Raw genomic sequence first — 21,315 nt, 5'->3', positions numbered from 1 at the left:
TACGAGTTGCTGTTAATCTTTTTCCCAAAAAAACATCATTCTATATGCAAATAAATAAATACAGTCTTGTTATTCCACAAAAGTTTCTAAAATGTGTAAAATCTTTTGGTCAAAACCATTAAAAGAAATTCTTCAAGAAATAAAAACAGAGATAAATCAGAAGATTAATCACATTCTTTTAATCAGAAGTTACTTATCTCTTGGTATTTGTCCCTTAGAATCAACGAGTCAAATGAATATGCATTTCTATTTTCTCAATAAATGGAACTTTTTATATGTATGAACAAATGGTTTGTGGTACATGTTAACTACCTAAATTATCTTTAAACCACAAACAATTTACTATCTTTAAAAAATGGGTTTCAAATCCTTGACATAATTTAATTACTTAACACATCTTTGTCTGTGGCCCACAAGTTAATAACTAACCTCATATGAAATGAATCATGTCAAAAAATAAAGCATATTGATTTTTACTAATTTCTACTAAATTTATTCTAAGATTTCTTTCCATCATTAACAGCTTTATACCATCCAGTTATCACTTGGGTTCTGGAAAGGTATTGGTTACTATTTTTCAAGCCAATGCTGACATTTTGCTGCTGCTTAGCTGTCATTCTCTTCTAGGAAGTAGTGCACAACAATATAAGGTGTTTGTGTAGGTGTGTTCTTTTATTTTTCTTGTTTTCTTCTGTCACTAACTTGTTTTTTCTATTCTGTGTTTAATCTGCTGTCTTAATGGATTCAGCTTCAGAAAAGAGAGCGCTCTTGCAGAGCCTATGTCCAGGTACTTTCTGCGTTTTTATAAATGTGTTAAGTTGTTGAATTGTCTCTGATGGCAATAGCATGTATGGGAATCTGACAGAAAGATGATAATGTATTGAACTTGAAGAATTTCAGGGATGGCATAGAGGGTGGGAATGGAAAGCTATATGAAAGAGCATGTGCTAAAAAGAAATTTGAAAAGTGACAGTGCTCTATCATACAAGAGGATCACAGACTAGCTAAGAGGTGCAACTTTGGTGTGAGAATTTTGATCATCATTGAAAGGTGAGTTGGATATAATATATAAATCTCCAATTTCTTCAGAGGGGGCTATGAAAACATTTCATTCATATATTGATCTGGTTAATATTTGATTAACAAGTTATCCAGAAATGGCACTCAATCAAATAAGACAACAGTTCCAGGATACTTGGAATGTTTACTTCTGTACCAAATTGATCAAGACATGCTGTAATGATCTTATTCTTCCACTCATTATAAGCACATGAATCCCAATGTGAATGTTTCAGTTAACGTTGTAATTTGTTTCTAAGCAAGATTAAAAAAAAAAAAGTTTCTATGTTTATGAGTTCTTGTGGAAAGGAATCCCTGAAGCCAGCTTCATAGTTATTTTTAGAAGGAAAAGAAGTGTGGGGATATCAGAAGATAGGAGAGAGAAGAAAGGAGAGAGGTGAAGGAAAGAACAAAGGAAGGGAGGCAAGGTCAAACAACAAAATACTTTAGTAATGACTTCACTCTGCTTTATTCAAGGTAAATCAATCCACGGGTTGCCAGAATCAGTGCCTCACCATCAGTAGCACACTCTTCCTGCGGGATATTGGGCAAGAGTTAGTTTTATGGAGACAACTCGAAACAGGGATTGCAAAGGAAGTTGGGGATTTCCTTATAAGGCTAGCAGATCCAGTTTTCTAGGGTAAAGTGAGCTGGGTTAGAGGATTGTGATTGGCTCCTTGACAATCATTTCCCATAAATGCAGGTTTAGATTTGTGATATGGGCCAGGCTACTGAGGCAGCTTCCATTCTGTGGGTTCCAATATACAAATTAACTTTATCAGAAGGAAGAAAAATATGAAACTGTGTCGCTGTAAATGTTATTCCCTATGTGGATATATCAGCATTTTTAAAGGGGAAGGTCAACTACATTTGTAAAGAAGGATGTCCTCAAGACCCATGTTACTAGTTCTCAGATTGGTAGTCCAGAAATTAAACTGTATCCGTTTATTCACAATAAGGGCATTGTGCGAGACAGTCGTTTAAAGCGGGGGGAAATCTGCATAACAGAGGTTAGGAAGAAAACCTTTTAATTTGTATTTTTTCTTATAAAATAATGAACTGTTGTATGTAAGCAACTGTTCAGGTTTTTCTCATATTTTGGAAAAGAAATTACTTTGGGAGGTATATGTATATATACTGCTTTGTGTGTGCAATAGATAGAAAAATTGAAGTACTCTTCAGAACTGAAAGCTGAGGATCATTTTTGAGCAACATTAGTATTGTTTTTGATTGCAATCTATGTTATCCTTTTAATAGGGCCTTGGAAATAATTAGAATTAGCCTTTCAGTATTTAAATCTATGAAATGCATGGTCATTCAAACAAGAATCTCTGATGGAAAATTAATAGCACAGTTTATTCAATGGCTGATTTCCTGTTGTTATAATTGACTGGCTATGAATAAACGTTTCAGCTATTGACTAAACATCTGATAAGACCAAATACAAACAGAATATTGGTGAAGTGGAAATGCTCTGCTTGCTAATACATGACATTATTTCTATTCCTTTTGTATAGATCATTATTCTGTGAAATTCTAGACTGAATAATACCTAAATCTTTAGTCTATTTGGCTTTTAAAGACATGTTCTCTATTATTTCTATATTCAGAGCACATTCTAAGCTACCTGTGAAATAGGAATGAAATATACCAGAAAGGTTTTTTGCACTAAATTTGAAAAAAAATATTTATTATAAGATACTTAATTTTTTTTTTCCTTTCCATGGGCACAAGCAGTGATTCTTCTAGATATGATTTTGACCATCTAAATACATTTAACATTTAATTATTTAGAAGTACAGTGTCTATTTTATGAATTATCTAGATCCATTCATTACTTCTTGCTTCCCACTTTTTATTTCACACACACACACAATAACAGTGAAATCTGGACTATCGATAGTCAGCTATGATAACTGATCTATAAGTGAGCAATTAAAAGTTAGTTGCTTTGATTTTTTAAAATAATATATGAATCTCCTAAAACTTATTATGCTTTTATATCAAGAATTTTAATGAAAATAAAAAAACTGGGTCCAATATATTTTATTTTCCCTTATTCAGTTGTAATTTTAGATTACCCTAAAAGTTTTGTTGACTATTAAAATATAGGTATTCACATATGTCAAATTAAAATATCATTACCATATCCCAGACACAATGCATCATTTAGAAGAGGGTTTTAAGTTTTATGCCAGAGAAGACAAGTAAGGCTTGTGTTCCATATGCATATTAATATATATGTTACTATATATATTATTACCAGGAGGGGCCATAGAGGTGAAGATGAGTGAATTGAAATCTGGAGAGATCCAGTGACTGGAACTAGGTCACACAGCTGGCACTGATGGCACTAATGCTTCTATCCTGGTGCATCCAGTGCTTCTTCAACACCATCTTAAGAATAACAGTGATGTAATATGAAGAATAAATCATTTATTAGGCATTGTGACCGTCACTGAAAAGCATTTTGCATAAATTCTTATTTCATAGTCTTTTGCAGGAACTATTAAAATTTACTGACATTCATTTTTTTCCATTTTAAATGCTTCAAAAGCAGGACATTTTCCTAGTTAAGAAATATGTTTTGACTTTTGCCAGCAGTTTCCTTTCTCCTCCAAATCCCATAGGTGGCATGGACTCCCTGGAGACTCACAGTCAATCTTGCTTGATGGTAATGGAGTCTGCCTGCCAATGTAGGAGATGTGGGAGATGGGGGTTCAATACCTGGGTCATAAAGATCCCCTGGAGGAGAAAATGGCAACCTACTCCAGTATTCTTGCTTGGAAAATCCCATGGAGAGAGGAGCCTGCCAGGCTACAGTCCATGGGGTTGCAAAGAGCTGGACACAACTGAGTGACTGAGCACACATGCATCGTTATTGATGTGAATCTTTTGAGTCATTCTTTGGAAACCACTATTATTTGCATACTTAGGCCAAGAATTGATTTAACAATTAGTAAATAACTGCAAAATTTTTTTTAAAGACACACACTTGGTTTCTTCTCTTCTTCCCATTCTTCCTTCCATTTTTCATTTTTTTAAAAGGCAGATAGTCTATGTTTCAAGTCTACAAAGTATTTGAAATAAGCCCTCTTTTTATTAGATTTTACTTATTTTATTTGGACTTAATATTTACTTATTTATTTATTTATTTTGTTTGTTTCACCTTCATTATCCACTAGAAATCTGTATCCTAGGTATTAGTGCCGGGGTCCAGCCCCGGTGGATCCAGGGAATTCGAAGTGGGGACGGCGTCGGCGAGAATCAGGAAACAACTGCTTAATTAAACTTTAATTAAGGACATGAAGAGTAATAGAATAAGGATAGCTCAGTGAGGAAATTTAGTGGAGAAAAGAGGCTGAAATAAGGATAGCTCAGTGAGGAAATTCAGTGGAGAAAAGAGGCTGAATAATTCAGCCAGAAGGTAAGAGAAAGAACGACATGGTGAGACCAAGTTTCGGTGAACAAGGCCCGCACTTTATTTTCCAAAGTAGTTTTTATACCTTAAGTTATGCATAGAGGATAATGGGGGAAGGGGTAGAGTCATGCAGCAAGCCAGGCTTTCTTCCTGCAAACTTATCATATGCAAAAGCTTAGGTGATTTGCATCATCTTCTGGCCCGGAGGCCTGTTATCATTTTAAGACCCTTTCTTCAGAAAACTTATTTTTCTTTAAAGGTGATAAGTCAAGCGCCACCCTCCAAAAGCATTAGATAAAGTTGCATTCCTACAGAGCAAAGGTGTGGTGGGCTATAACAAGAAAAAGAATTAACTCAAGGGTCCCAGGTTACAAACATTAAAGCTACTATTTACACCAATTATATTAATCAATACACTGCCAGGGACACAGCAGGTAAGGGATATGGAGACTTAGCAGCAAACATTGGCCCAACAAGTGAAAATCCCTTCACCAATACAATTTCTAATCAATCTTTTAACTGCTCAAAAGAATCTGTGTTTAGACAGTTTAGAACATCTCATACCTCTCACAGTTTGGAGGCTCTGAGCAATCACATGTGGCCGGAAAAACCTATTCAGGCAGGCTAGAGGACTTCCAAGGGAGTTTGTAGGTTGAAACACTGTCACACCCAGGAATTATTAACTGGAGCTGTAAGCTAACTCTTTTTTCAGAGAGAGGTAGTGGGGGACAGCCCCCCGTAAAGTCAGAGGTGTAGGTGAAAGCACAAAGCAGAAAGTAGGCAGACTCTGGTTTTGGGTGTAAATGCTCGAGAATTTCCAGGGAGACTCCTGAGGCTTGATCCCGCCTTTGCGTATGCCAAGCCTCCTTCCTCATGACCTTTGCCAGGGGCGGAGCTCGCTCCCCGCATATTAGCACTGTAAAAGCAACCTCAGCTTCAACTGTAAAAAAAATAATAATAATAATAAACTCACACAGTAGTTAACAAAAACATTCAAGAATTACTAGTTGAGCGCATTTGCACAATAATCCTCTCAGTACTGGGAATACAGCAGTGCCCACAACAGGTCAAAATCCCTGTTCACTCTCCTAGGGTGAAATATCTAGTAGCAGAATATAAACAGTAAATATATGGTATGTGAGATGATAATAAATGTTATGAAGAAAAACAGAGCAAGAAATGCATCACTGAGGTGAGGTGACATTTGAGAAAAACTATGAAGGGGTGAACTGTGAAGATATGTAGGAAAAAGCACTCTAGCAAAGAAAACAGAAAGTTTCTGAGATAGAAATAAGCCTGTGTTGTCTAGGAAGCCAATGCAACTGGAATGAAGTGAAAGAGAAAAGGATGACAGGACGTCAAGGGCCCAGATCTGACAGACCTTTGTAAGGACTTGTATTCATAGAGAGGAAACCACTCCAGGGTTCTGAGCAGAGGGATGACATGGTCTGATACGTTTTAAAATTAGAAAATAGATGATAACAGGAAAAGTAAGGACTGAAATAGGGTAACCATTTGGGCAATAACAACTACTTAAAACAGGATATGAGTATGGGATGCTCAAATAATTTTTCTGGTTCAAGATTTTTTTTTCAAAGTGGAACAAATAGGAATTTACTGTGTGGATCACAATAAACTGTGGAAAATTCTGAGAGAGATGGGAATACCGGACCACCGGACCTGCCTCTTAAGAAACCTGTATGCAGGTCAGGAAGCAACAGTTAGAACTGGACATGGAACAACAGACTGGTTCCAAATAGGAAAAGGAGTACATCAAGGCTGTATATTGTCACCCTGCTTATTTAACTTATATGCAGAGTACATCATGAGAAACACTGGGCTGGACGAAGCACAAGCTGGAATCAAGATTGCCAGGAGAAATATCAATAACCTCAGATATGCAGATGACACCACCCTTATGGCAGAAAGTGAAGAGGAACTAAAGAGCCTCTTGATGAAAGTGAAAGAGGAGAGTGAAAAATTTGGCTTAAAGTTCAACATTCAGAAAACAAAGATCATGGCATCTGGTCCCATCACTTCATGGCAAATAGATGGGGAAACAGTGGAAACAGTGGCTGACTTAATTTTTTGGGGCTCCAAAATCACTGCAGATGGTAACTGCAGCCATGAAATTAAAAGACGCTTACTCCTTGGCAGGAAAGTTATGACCAACCTAGACAGCATATTAAAAAGCAGAGACATTACTTTGTCAACAAAGGTCCATCTGGTCAAGCCTATGGTTTTTCCAGTGGTCATGTATGGATGTGAGAGTTGGACTATAAAGAAAGCTGAGTGCCAAAGAATTGATGGTTTTGAACTGTGGTGTTGGAGAAGACTCTTGAGAGTCCCTTGGACTGTAAGGAGATCCAGGCAGTCCATCCTAAAGGAGATCAGTCCTGAGTGTTCATTGGAAGGACTGGTGTTGAAACTGAAACTCCAATACTTTGGCCACCTGATGCGAAGAGCTGACTCATTGGAAAAGACCCTGATGCTGGGAGGGATTGGGGGCAGGAGGAGAAGGGGACGACAGAGGATGAGATGGTTGGATGGCATCACCAACTCAATGGACATGGGTTTGGGTGGACTCCGGGAGTTGGTGATGGACAGGAAGGCATGGTGTGCTGCAGTTCATGGGGTCATAAAGAGTTGGACACGACTGAGCAACTGAACTGAACTGAAGGGATTGTAAGGTGAAGTGTCTGGAAAAGAGAGGTGTTGGAATGACCCACAGTGTTTTGCCTGAGCAACTGGAAGAATGAATTTGCCTGTTACTGAAATGGTCTATCTGTGACCAATTTGGGAGGAACATGAAAAGAACCTCACTAAAAAGTATGTTAAGTTTCTTATCAGATATGCAATATTGATGGTAAATTTGCAGTTAGGTATATGAGCTTAAAATTTAGCTGAATATTCACGCTAGAAGTAATCATTTAGTAATGTTTCAGGAACCAGTCAATCCTAAAGGAAATCAATCCTGAATATTCATTAGAAGACTGATTCTGAAACTTAAGCTCCAGTACTTCAGCCACTTGAGGCGAAGGGCCAACTCATTACATAAGACCCTGATTCTGGGAAAGACTGAAGCCAGGAGGAGAAGGGCATGACAGAGGATGGGATGGTTTGATGGTCTCTCTGATTCAATGAACATGAGTTTAAGCAAGCTCCAGGAGATAGTGAAGGGCAGGGAAGCCTGGCATGCTGCAGTCCTTGGGAAGGCAAAGAGTCGGACATGACTGAGCGACTGGAAAACAACAAAAACAAAAACAATGTGAGAGTGGCATTTTCAGTCAATGTTTCATTTCCTAGATGAGTTTATCAAGGAAATGAGTATAGAGAGGAAGGAATCTAGGGCTGAGACCCAGGACACTGTCATATGATGAGGTCTGGGAGAGGAAGAGTAACCAGCAGCAGAGAAGGAGGAGGACCTGAAGAGTATGGCATCCAGGAGTCAACTCAAGTTCTTATCTCACACAAAAGAAAAAGATGTCAGGTGCTGCTGAATCTGCTCAGAAACACAAATACAGCTTTTCAGTGATAAAAGTAATGTCAACATTTGATGAATTTTAAAAGATTCTAAAGCCCGGATACATAAACATTTCTACCTATTGCTTCTTTTTTTTCTCTCTCTTTAATACAGGCTTTCTGTGAACCTAAGTTGCTACTTGCGCCTTTGACAAAGTGAAAATTGAATTATGCCAGTTTTACTTGTGTGCCTTTGGTGGATGAGACAAGAAAAGATTCTAACCTCCATTTATACTCCTAGGAAGAAATTAATGAGTATTTTCAAGTTCCTTGTTTGGTCACTTAATTGGCTGTGTGACAAAGAGCTCCGTGGTGCATGTCAAACAAGTTTTTGAGTCTTCTAATGATTTGTGCTTTGCTTGACTTGTGATACTATTCTTTGTGGCCTGTCAGGCTGGATATCCTTGTTAAAGTGGCTAGAATAAATTGGCTAGTGGTGTGCATACAACGTAGTATATTAACTATAGCAATGGGGAGTACTTTTAGCAACTCTTTCAAGAGATTTCAGTGTTTGCCCATAAGCATCAAAGCCAACTCAAACTTTCATTTAATATAATTAAAAGGACATCTGAAAGTAGTTTGAATCACGCCAGGTTCTTGAGATTTGGTAACCCTTTGTTAAAACACTATGAACTTAATGTATTTCACAGCTTGATAAATCTGCACTTGATTTGTGTAAGAGAGAAAATATAAATCTGTACCCTGCATGTTTCTGGTGCTCTGAACCTATTGCTAAAAGACATTGAGATCAAAGAAAGTGACTTCCGTGTAAAAGTAGTTTTCTTTAGATAAAGAAGAGATATGAATTCTTTTTTATACATTGTAGTCATTAAATAAGGCAATTGTTGAATCAAAAGATAGTAAAACCATATGTAATATAAGCAGTGTAAATTATACAGGCTATTATTTAAGATCTTGGACAGGTCAGTTCATAAATCTAATGATTTGAAAACTTCCAAAGGATAGTGACAGATAATGATGATGGACTTTCTGCTTTGACGTGCAAAGAACATCATTTTGGGAATCTCTCAAAATCCTCGTGGCTAGTGTGTCAGATCAGGCAGAGATGGCTGCTTTACAAAGTTATTTCCAACTCTTCCGTTTTGCACATTTCCTATAAATCAACAAAATGTTCCTGTTTACATATATATATATATAGCTAGAATATATATGTGATTTATATATATGGAATATATATAAAATAAATATAGAATATATATATATGGTTTGTAAATGCTTCAGGAAGTAATTCTAATAAGGGTGGGAGAAAAAGGCCTTTTATTTCTATATAAAATACTTTCACCTAAAACAAAAGTATTTTCTCACTTTTTTCCACCAAATTTTATTCTCTCCTTTCTTGATTAAAGCCTGGATCATTATTTAATTGTAAAATTGTTTCTTTAAAGTCCATTCTAGTTCATCATTGCTCTCTGAACATGAGTTTACCTTCAAAGAAGTTTTAAATACATAGAACATAAATATATATTATTTCTATGCAAACATAAGAGAGTACACATCAATTTACCTTACTATGTGTCTTTAAAAGCCTTATGATCGTATACCTAACCAGAAGGAAAAAAATACACTTAAAATAACATTAGAGATTTAAAATCCTACTTTCTGAACCTATCATAAGCATTTCTGGTGCAGGTTAGACAAGAAATGAAAGCTTTAAGGTGTCATTTGCAGTAAAGTAGTTGCCTAATGACTTGGAACCAAACAAATGATTTTTTTATTCTACTACTAACAGAATTATAATTTTTATATTTTCACTTATCTCATGTATGAACTTTTTACAGCCAGTAGTCACAGAAACTTAACTATGGTAACTTAAACTAGGACTTTATTTTCATAAATAAAAAGGAAATACAGTTGAAGCAGTTCAAGATTAGTATGAACACTCCATTTCAGAGACCAAGGCTTCATCTGTTTTTCTGCTATATTGTATTTAGCACCTGGGCTTATCTTCAAAATGACAAGATGCTTACTTAGCATCCAATCATCACTTCATGCTAATTTCTACACAGAGAGAAGGATAGTAAACTATTCATTTCTGTTACAACTTTCCAAAAATCTCACCCAACTACATTTAATCATTTCTCCTACTCCTAACTGTATCCCTTGGCTGTTTAGTTTACATAAGTAAATTCTTCTTTGATAGATACAGTTTTGCAGCTGGGCATAGTGTCCAATGATTCTGTGTCTAAAACAAGAGAATTATTGGGAAGTAGTGTTCTTAGATGAAATAAAAAATATTTTTTTTTCGTATTTGATGGTACATATTGATATATTCATCCAGTTTTGATATGATATCTGCCAGAAAGTTATGATGATACAATACCAGTGGTTACTTTTAAATCCTAAGTAGAGATTAAAATGTCCTTTTGATTGTTATATTCTGAAGGCAATCATTTTTGTTCAAAGGAAAAAAAAACAAGGTTATTTCAAATTATTTCCAGATGGCATTTCTTTCTTTATAAGTACTTTTCTGAATGGATAATATAGGTATATGTTACAAAATTCAAACAGTGGAATAATAGATATGTCTCCTTCCCACTCAGGCCACATGGCTAACTCCAAGGCATGCCACTGATGTTGTGATGTATTTCAGTGGTGTCCCCTCGGAGTTGAATGGTGCAAGCAGCCCTGCCTCTCTCCCTAGTAATTCATATCTCTTTCCTCAAAACAATTACTGTATCAACCTCTTAAATATCTTACCATGGAAGACTAGCTTTGCTCACATCCATATTTTTATAATGTTTCTTTATAAATCTTGTCATACAATTGCAAAACAGTGTTTGTTCTCCTCGCCTATGACTAGGACGTTGAGAGTAGCTGTGGCAAACTCATGTTATGTGGTAGCGTTCCACCACTGAAAGAATGAACATACACTGATGATCAAAGGCAGTCTTGCATCACAGTTTATATCAATAAAACAAGTTTATCAGTAGGAAACCAGTTGAATAAAATGCTACACCAAATAGTTGAATACTCTCTAGCCACAGAAATGTTTTTAAAATGCAGATTGATCAAGACTTGATCCCACTCAAAGACTGTCTTTTTCCCTTAAAAAAAAAAGTCCTGTTTTGGACTATAGTGTTTGAGAATTTGACTCCTCTTGCTGATTTCCCACATCTTAGCTGGCCTCTTCCATAAACTTGGAGTCTACACTCCCAAATGACCTAAGGACTTGCATTTCATATTTCTGTGCCTTTGTAGTCACAGTGCCTTCTACTTGGATTCCTTCTCTACTTCTCCTTCCCTTCTTCTCAGTAGCATTCACTTATCTGACAACATTTAGTTGATGCATGAATAGGATTATTCATGTTTCCTGAAGACCATTTAAATTGTACTTAGCACATGAAAAATGACCTCTAAATATTTACCATTTAATTTAGGCCTTCGTCTAATGTTTCCAATTGCTTGATGGTATTTGCACTGAAGAGTATGAAAGGCAAAAAGATATGACACCAAAAGATGAGCCTTCCAGGTCAGTAGGTGGTCGATATGCTACTGAGGAAGAACAGAGAAATAGCTCTGGAAAGAATGAAGAAGCTGCATTAAAACAGGAATGGATCCAGTTGTGGATGTGTCTGGTGGTGAAAGTAAAGTCTGATATTGTAAGAAAAATATTGTCCAGGATCTGGGATGTTAGGTCTATGAATCAAGGTGAATTGGACATGGTGAAGCAGATGATGAAAAGAGTGAACTTCAGCATTCTAGGAATCAGTGAACTGAAATGGATGGGAATGGGCAAATTTAATTTAGATGACCATTATATCTACTACTGTGGACAAGAATCCCTTAGAAGAATTGGAGTAGCCCTCGTAGTCAACAAAAGAGTCTGAAATGCAGTACTTGGGGGCAATCTGAAAAATGACGGAACGGCCTCTCTCCGTTTCCAAGGCAAACCATTTAACATCACAGCAATCCACATCTATGCCCCAACAACTAATACTAAAGAAACTGAAGTTGAGCAGTTCTGTGAAGATATACAAGACCGTCTAGAACTAACACCAAACAAAGATGTCCTTTTTCATCATAGGGGATTGGAATGTAAAAGTAGGAAGTCAAGAGATACCTGTGTGACAGATACGTTTGGCCTTGGAATACAAAATGAAGCAGGACAAAGGCTAACAGAGTTTTGTCAAGAGAGCACACTGGTCATAGCAAACATCCTCTTCTAACAACACAAGAGACAACTTTACACATGGACATCAACAGATGGTCAATACCCAAATCAGATTAATTATATTCTTTGCAGCTGAAAGGGGAGAGGTTCTATACAGTGAGCAAAAATAAGACCTGGAGCTGACTGTGGCTCACATAATGAGCTCGTTTTTGCAAAATTCAGGCTTAAATTGAAGAACATAGGGAAAACCACTAGGCCATTCAGGTGTTTCCTTAATCAAATCCCTTATGATAGTTGAGTTGACTAATAGATTCAAGGGGCTAGATCTGGTAGAGAATGCCTGAAGAACTATGGGCAGAGCTTCATCACATTATACAAAGGCAGTGACCAAAACCATCCCAAAGAAAATTAAATGGAAGAAGACAAATTGCTTGTTTGAGCTGAGAAAATAAGAGAAGCTGAGAAAAGAGAAGCAAAAAGAGGAAAAGACATAACCAACTGAATGAAGAGTTTCAGAGAATAGCAAGGACAGATGTGAAAGCCTTTTTAATTGAACATTGCAAAGAAATCAGAGGAAATCAAAGAATAGGAAAGACAAGAGGTCTCTTAAAGAAAATTGAAGATACCAAAGAAACATGTCATGCAAAGACAGGCACAATAAAGGACAGAAATAGTAAGGGCATAACAGAAGTTGAAGAGATTAAGAAGAGATGACAAGAATACACGGAAGAACTATACAAAAAAAGGTCTTAATGACCTGGATAACCACATGGTGTGGTTACTAACCTAGAGCCAGACACCCTGGAATGTGATGTCAAGTGTGCCTTATGAAGCATTACTATGAAAAAAGCTAGTGGAGGTGATGAAATTCCAGCTGAGCTATTTCAAATCCTAAAAGATGATCTGTAAAAGTGCTGGACTCCGTATGTCAGCAAATTTAGAAAAGTCAGCAGTGGCCACAGGACTGGAAAATGAATGTAATGATACAGAAGTTTTGAACATTCTTGGTTCATAGATAAAGCAAGTGGATTCCAGAAAGATATCTACTTCTGCTGCATTGACTACACTCAAAGCCTTTGATTGTGTGGATCACAACAAACTGTGGAAAATTCTCCACAAGAGATGGGAATGCCAGACCACTTTACCTGCCTCTTGAGAAACCTGTATGCAGGTCAAGAAGCAAGAGTTAGAACTCTACATGTAACAACAGACTGGTTCAAAGTTAAAAAAGTAACACATCAAAGCTGCATATTGTCACCCTGCTCATTTAACTTATATCCCAAATACATCACATGAAATGCCAGGTTGGATGAAGCACAAGCTGGAATCAAGATTGCTAGGAGAAATAGCAACAACCTTAGATATGAGGATAATACCACTCTAATGACTTAAAGCTAAGAGGAACTAAAGAGTCTCTTCATGTGGTAAAAGAGGAGAGTGAAAAACTAGCTTAAATTAAACATTCAAAAAAACTAAGATCATGACATCCAGTCCTATCACTCCACTTCATGGCAAATAGAAGGGAAACAAGTGCAAACAGTGACAGATTTTATTCTCTTGGGTTCTAGAATCACTGAAGATGGTGACTGCAGGCATGAAATTAAAAGACGCTTGCTACTTGTAAGCAAAGCTACGACAAACCTAGTGTGTGCATGCTAATTGCTTCAATCACGTCTGACTCTTTGTAACTCTCTGGACTGTAGCCTTCCAGGCTCCTCTATCCATGGCATTCTCCAGGCAAGAATTCTGAAATGGGTTGCCATTTCCTCCTACAGGGGATCTTCCTGACTCAGGAATCAAACCCATGTCTCTTACATCTCCTGCACTGGCAGACATGTTCTTTACTACTAGCACCACCCAGAAAAATCCTAGACAAATCTAAACAGCATATTAAAAAGCAGAGACATCATGGTGCCAACAGAGGTCCATGTAGGCAAAGCTATGGTTTTTCTTGTAGTTACGTACAGATATGAGAGTTGGACCGTAAAGAAGACTCAGTGCTGAAGAATCGATGCTTTCCAATTGTGGTGTGGAGAATACTCTTGAGAGTCTCTTGGACAGCAAGGGGATAAAACCAATACATCCTCAAGGACATCAACCCTGAATATTCATCAGAAGGGCTGATGCTGAAGCTGTAGCTCCAATACTCTGGCTACCTGATTAGAGGAGCCAACTCATTGGAAAAGACTCTGATGCTGGGAAAGACTGAGGGCAGGAGGAGATCGGAGCTACAGAGGATGAGATGGTTGCATGACATCTCTGACTCAGTGGAAATGAGTTTGAGCAAGCTCCGAGAGATAGTGAAGGGCGGGGACGTCTGTTGTGTGGCAGTCCATGGATTCACAAAGAGTTGGACACTTCTTAGCTACTGAAAAACAGCAACAACATTTCCACCACAGTAGAAATTCTCAAAACACTTCTCTACATCACTGTCACCAGCCCCTCTCCTTTTACTGTCTCTTAATTTCATCTCATCAGACTTTGCCCTCACTACCTTACTGCAGCTGTACTAGTTGAGGTCATTAATGATTTCATGCTGATGAACTCAGTAGTCAGATGTCAATTAACTGTACTTAACCAGTCAGAAGACACAGTTGATTTCTTTGTCTTCTTTAATACACTATCCTGAAGAAAACCCATTCTCTTGATTTTCCTCCTCTTGATGCTTCTTTGCAGTCTCCTTTCTTCACTCCTTTTCTTCTAAATCCATGGGTTTGGGTGCCTCTTAGCTCAGTCGGCTCTTGTTTGCTCTTTGTTCTGACACTCCTATGTGATCTAGTTGATTTAAGTGGCACCTATGTGCCTAAGACTCACAGATGTTATCTACAGCACAGACCACTTTCGTGAACTCCAAAATTAGTTTGAAGGTAACTTTTCAAATCTTCACTTTTTTTTAAATAGGCATCAAATTCATAACTGAATTCCCAGTCTTCACCTGAAAACTAGTTTCATGTGCAGTGTTCACCTACTCAATTGATTTGGTTCACCCCCGCCACCTCCTGTTTTCTAAATAAAGCTCCAAACATGGGCCTCTCTAAGATTTTGAAATATGCAAAGCATATTTCCACTTGTTGAATTGCATTCTGTTTATTCACCCTTTTGGAATACCTCCTCCAAATATCTACATGGATAACTCTCTCAGCAACTTTGTCTTTTTAAAATCATTACATTTTCAAGGAGGCCCACTTGGACCATCCTAAGTAAAATCAAAAGCCACCCTGTCCCCAACCCTACCCCTAACTCTGAATCCCCCATCATGTATATTTTCCTTTTATTTTACATGATAAATAGATAGATGATTGGTAGGAAGACCTGATTTACCCCTTGTCTGTTTGGTTAATGTTGTATTTAAGCTTGAAATTCTCATGGAGCCGTTCTAATACAAAGCTTGTACTTCATGTTTCTACTATTATAATGCTTGTCATGCTGTATTTTACTTGTTTATTTCCCTGGCTTCACTCTATTGTTATCACTTTGAAGGAAGGAAGAATAACTATCTCTCTTTGCAGTATCTCAGTTAAAGGCACTTAATTAATATTTGTTGAATGAATGTTGAGTAAGTAAAAAGTTAATGGCAACCCACTCTAGTATTCTTTCCTGGAGAATCTCCATGGGCGGAGAAGCCTGGTGGGCTACATCCATAGGGTTACAAAGAGTTGGACGTGACTGAAGGGACTTAGCACAATTTCTCTAACACAACATAGATTTGACAGCATTCAATCATTTAATTTTATATAAGATTTAAAAATAATACAGTCAGTTACAGTTTGTTAAATATATTTTTGAATAAGAAGTTTCTTGAAGAGGCAGAGTCTTTTGTAAAATTTCTGTTTTATCTTGTTCTACTATTAAAGGTTCTTATTACTATATTCAAGTCAGTTGTATTATACAGTCATTTTTATTAAGACTTGAAAATGCCAACATTTCTCTGTAATATAAAAGGGAGTTCAGAGATTAGTGGTTTTTATATGCTTAGTAATATTAAATAAGAGTGATTATTAAAAAAATCTTAGGTTTATTGATCAGATGTGTAAATATCAGTCACTCAGCTTGACTTCTAGTAAAAAAACTTTAAGTTTAAAACTGTTTTGAAGACTTCTAACATTTGCCCTTTAAAATTTTGATTTGAATCAATGTCTAAACATAGATTGGAGTACAATGTGCCCTATTCAGGAATGATGTTAAACTTTTGCTCTATTTTATTTTATTCTCAAATGACAAACTTATTACAAAGTCAAAAATGAAGTTAAGGTTTTTAAAATTTTTAATTATAAATCAATGTAAATTTTATATATATATATATATATATAAAATATATATATATAGAGAGAGAGTCAGAGAGTCAGAAAGCAAGAAATTGGAGCATAGAAGATCTGAATACTTATTTTTCTTTCTCTACATAGCCTGAGATTTATACGTGACATATATTAAACATGGAGAAGGAAATGGCAACCCACTCCAGTATTCTAGCTTGGAAAATCCCATGGGCAGAGGAGCCTGGCAGGCTACAGTCCATAGGTCACAAGAGTAGGACACGACTTAGCACTATCTTTCTTTCTTTCTATTAAACATAAATATATATATATATATATATATAATATAGTAAGAGAAACAATGTTCAGCATGATTACTGTATATATTGATAAAAAATATTGTGTTCATGAGAACACAGGAAAAAGATAAAGATGTGGAGATAAAAAATAAAATTTCACTTTTCCAAAGGATGTCAGCAACTTAATTTAAATTTATCCACTAAGGGGAGATAATTGCTCTTAACATTCTAATGGGCTGCCTAATGATTATATACATATATATGAACATATGCTTCAACACAAAAGAAAAAAAATGAAAATTCATTAAAAAATAATGAATGACCTCAAGAACTTAAGATCTAAGTTTATAAATCCTTTATGTAAATATACTTAATAGCTGTAGATTTTCTACACAATACAGCCCAAACTGCTATCATACTGAAAATCTTCTAAGATCTGAATTATACTCACCATTTCTCTCACTTTACTCTTTTTACACTTTTTTTTAATCTATCTTTTCTTACATCATGCATTCTTCTCACCCCAAGCACAAACCATTTCTTGCCTCAATACCTTCGTTTTTGTCTTTTTTAATCCTTAACTTGCTTATTATGTTCTTCAGCCTCAAATTTCCTTCTCTTAGGTAAAAAAAGCTTATTTATCTTTTAGTGTCTGATTCAAAACCAAACACCTCTAGGATCTTTTATCCTTCTCAGCAAGAATTCAGTACACTCTGTCCCATGCTATATGTTTACCTTCTGCTTTGGAGTGTAGGCAAATTGAGAACAGATTTTCTTATTTTTCCTAACTTCACCCAGCAGTGATTTCCCTAGTTCTTTGCATATCATACATATTTAATAAAATATGAGTTGCACTGAAAGTTAAAATGAATTACCCTTCATTCTCTGCAACTCATTCTGCCTTCCTTCCAAACCATGCTAATATCTGGTCATTCAGAAGACTTCTTGGGTGACATAGCAGAAAGTTACAGGAGTAAAAAAAGATGTTTTCAGTTTCCCTATTGTATTAATGATTTGATAGTAAAAGTAGGATATTTTTGTTTAATGAGCCTTTATAGAGTACTAAAATGTCTCAAAACACTAAAATTTACCCTGGAAAAATGAAAATGAACGTGATATGTCCCCTGAGGACATCAGAATCTAGTGAGAAAGCCAGACCCACATATGAATAATTCTATTAAAGGTGAATAAGTACTAAAAATGGGAGCCCATTTTGACATCGAGTCTCTGATGATAATGATTTGGATAATACTGGCTTAGTTAATAGATCTTTTCATTTGTACTTAATCTTTGCTCTTATAAAATCAGAGATTTTTTTTTTTTCCTTCTGATATGAAAAGGGAGAAAACTCACTTTCATGTGAATCTTCACCAGATGGCAATAATTCAGCAAAGAGTTATTGAACACTTACTGTGTGCCGGGCAGTTTTGGGCACTTACAAATGACACAATCACTACCTTCATGAAGTTTACCTTTTTCTGAGTGAGTGATCTACCAGTTAAATAGTTTTTTTAGGTAAATAAATATCTGACACACCTTAGATAATGATACCTGTTACAAAGAAGACAAAACAGATAATGGATTTAAGTGGGTGACTCTCCTTAGATATGCTGCTAAAGGAAGACCTATATGAGCAGCTGATACCTGAGCTAAAACCTGAATGAGATCATGATTAAAAAGCTTGTCTTCAAAAAAACTACTATGATGGTATAGTTGTATATCCTTTCAAAGGCATTCATTCTGTTTGGATCTTTATTTTAATGGTTTTCAAGCAGAGAAGAAGGGTAACTAAGTTTCCCAGGTGATTTGGTTACCTAGTTACCTAGTTTAAGATTTAGAATTTACCTTGGTAAGAAATGCCATTGATATATTTCTCACCATGGACCCTTTTATGTATTCTTGCTAAGGAATTCTAGACTATTTCACAAGGACATTCTTCTAGAAAAATGATGAAAATTGATATTGGAAGATATACAGCTATTTTTCACCAAAATTTCACAGTAGTTAACAACAAATAAAAACACTGTCCCTTTTGAAATATATGAAGTGTGATTAAACAGTTTAAAACACCTTTTAACAAACATGCTATAGTTAAATGCTCAGTGTAAAATTAGTCAAATGAATTTGCTTAAGATCTGAATTTAATGATGAGGGGTCAGATAATATTGTGCAATGCCAATATATGTCAGGAAAGATATGGGATGTCCATAATTCTGGTATGAATCTAACTGACTTTTCACACTTTCTAATTTATGTTTGATTTTTAGGAAGGCAAAAGTGACTTTAGAGTCTAGTCTGTAAACTGTTTAATAAGAAAAGTAGTATCTTATATAGTATGCCCCTAACCACACTCAAATTGAAATATGATGCATCGTATTTTCTTATGCAGTTCACACTTTGTTAATTGGTTAGAAAACATCAAATTGCCCAAAGGCACACTGAAATGTGTGGTGAAACCAGAATATAAATTCCCAGGTCCATCTTCTATTCAGTTTCTTGTGTTTTGAAAATATAGTGGGGTGAATTAACATTTAGTTTCTGGCAAAGATATTTTAATTAAATTAACATCCCCAAATTTTAGATTATTTCAGTCTATAATGTCAAAACCGTTAGGTATTTTTGTTTTCCCTTTTCAACCTTTTGTGGTTAGAATATATTTTAAGATTTATCCAGAATTAGTCTTATTTATTATAACTTTAGAATATAAATCTTAGGTCAATAAAAAAAAAAATGATAGCAGATGAGAAATTGATGAGAGCCATTGATCAATGTCCCATTACCTCACTTTAATCAAATGCATTGTGTATTTCCTGTTCAACTTTGGTTCTAAACTGTAGTTAAGTTCATTTCTTTGGAACCAAATAAAATGAAAAAGCAACTTGTATTTTAAAGAAATGTTTTTGAGGTAGTGAAAGCAATACAATAACTAGTTTGACCAGAAAACCCCCCAAAATGAAAGCTTTATTACCAAATGTCATCATTTGTGTGTAAAATATATAAATGTATGAATATATATAGAAAAAATGAAATATAGATGTTATTTTGCTGTTGAATATTGTGACTGTTTATTTGGTCTTCATGAAACTAGTAACAGGGACATGTTGAAAGGTTGTTGTTGAATCACGCGAATACACCAGGATTCTTGGCCCCCGGAGGAGAAGAATTCAATCCGGGGCCAGAGACGAGGCTTGATCTCTCAGAGCTTTTGTGTAATAAAGTTTTATTAAAGTATAAAGGAGATAGAGAAAGCTTCTGACATAGGCATCAGAAGGGGGCAGAAAGAGTACCCCCCTGCTAGTCTTCAGCTGGATGTTATATAGTCACTAGCAGTCTGTTAATGAAAGAAAGGAATGTCTTAAAATTCAGAATGGCACCAGGCCCCTCACCCGTAAGATGCATTTTGGGATAATCTTGGCACCAAATGGTTTATCCTGGGCCATAAAATGATTAACTTCAATCTTGAAGAAGGGCAGACCACCATACAAATAGTTTCATTTACATAGATTAGGGGAACAATATCTGAGTATAACATACTGGTTTGTCAAGTAGGTTCTGGGCCAAGAGGCGGAACCGACTTGGAGACAGAGTTTGGGGTAAAGGCATAGTACATTAGCATAGCTTAAGACAAACATTTCCGTAAGAAAAAGGCATTGGTTATCTCTAGGCGAAACCAAGTGTCATTATGGCAACACAGTATTTTAAGAGAAACCTCCCTTTAAATTTGTATAGAGAAGGAAAAAATATTGTTTTAAGAGAGATAAAAATGTCTGACACTTGCAGGCTATTTCCTCCATTTGGAGACCCCTGGCCTTCCTGCCTGTTACCCTCTCAATGTCAACAACCTTTGGAAAGCTTACACAAATTGTATTAATTATAAAGCTATTAAATTGACCTAATTATGCTATCTCACTAGCAGAAAACAGATAAGTTAGTTCAAGCCTCTAGAATACATATTATGAATTTTTTAAAAAATCATGTATCTATTTTTTACAGTTAGTCTTTGTTGCTATGTGTGGGTGTTCTCTAGTTGCGGTGAGTGGGGGCTGGTCTTCTTTGCAGAGCATGGGCATCTCATTGTGGTGGATTCCCCTATTGTGGAGCACAGGCTCTAGGGCACACAGGCTTCAGTAGTTGTGGCACACGGGCTCAATAGCTGAAGCTTGTGGGCTCTAGATAGCACAGGCTCAGTAGTTGTGCATGGGCTTAATTGCTCCATGGCATGTGGAATCTTCCTCTACCAGGGATCAAACCCTTGTCCTGTCCAATGGTAGGTGGATTCTTACCCACTGTACCACCAGGGAATATTATGAACTATCAAATACACATGTTCTTCCCATTCCTCCATAGTAGTTAAGTTGTATATCAGTTCTGCTTATGAGATTGGGTTGTAGAAGAGGCATTCCTTCCAGATCTCACTTCAGTGTGAATATTTTGCAATTATCAGGGATGACTTGTGCTTTATTCAGTGAATACCTCTCTCCTTCCCACACTGAACTTTGATATCAAATTAAAATACAGATAGGATTGCACCTAAACACTTGTTATGAGCCAGGAGACCTTATGAAATGATTTCATTATCATCTCTAATTTACAGAAGAGTACAAAAAAGTTAAAAAACTTGCCCAATAG

At 36.2% G+C, this 21,315-nt stretch overlaps 1 protein-coding gene across 11 annotated transcripts in view; it reads left to right on the top strand.

Annotated features, from left to right (window-relative positions):
- ADGRL3 (adhesion G protein-coupled receptor L3) overlaps positions 1–21,315 on the top strand; it is a 949,445-nt gene that overhangs the window by 777,303 nt on the left and 150,827 nt on the right. For 8 of the 11 annotated variants that reach the window (XM_086407652.1, XM_086407648.1, XM_086407645.1 and 5 more), the window contains one exon: positions 749–787. The exons of the other annotated variants lie outside the window; for them this stretch is intronic. In XM_086407652.1, the coding sequence (XP_086263778.1) occupies positions 749–787 (39 nt within the window). The remainder of the gene's footprint in view (positions 1–748; positions 788–21,315) is intronic. 11 annotated transcript variants of the gene reach the window in all.

Source organism: Bos grunniens, chromosome 6, assembly GCF_055505025.1.
Source record: "Bos grunniens cultivar Pamir isolate PY7600 chromosome 6, Bosgru_T2T1.0, whole genome shotgun sequence".
NCBI lineage: Eukaryota > Metazoa > Chordata > Mammalia > Artiodactyla > Bovidae > Bos > Bos grunniens.
This window is presented reverse-complemented; position numbering and strand designations above follow the sequence as displayed.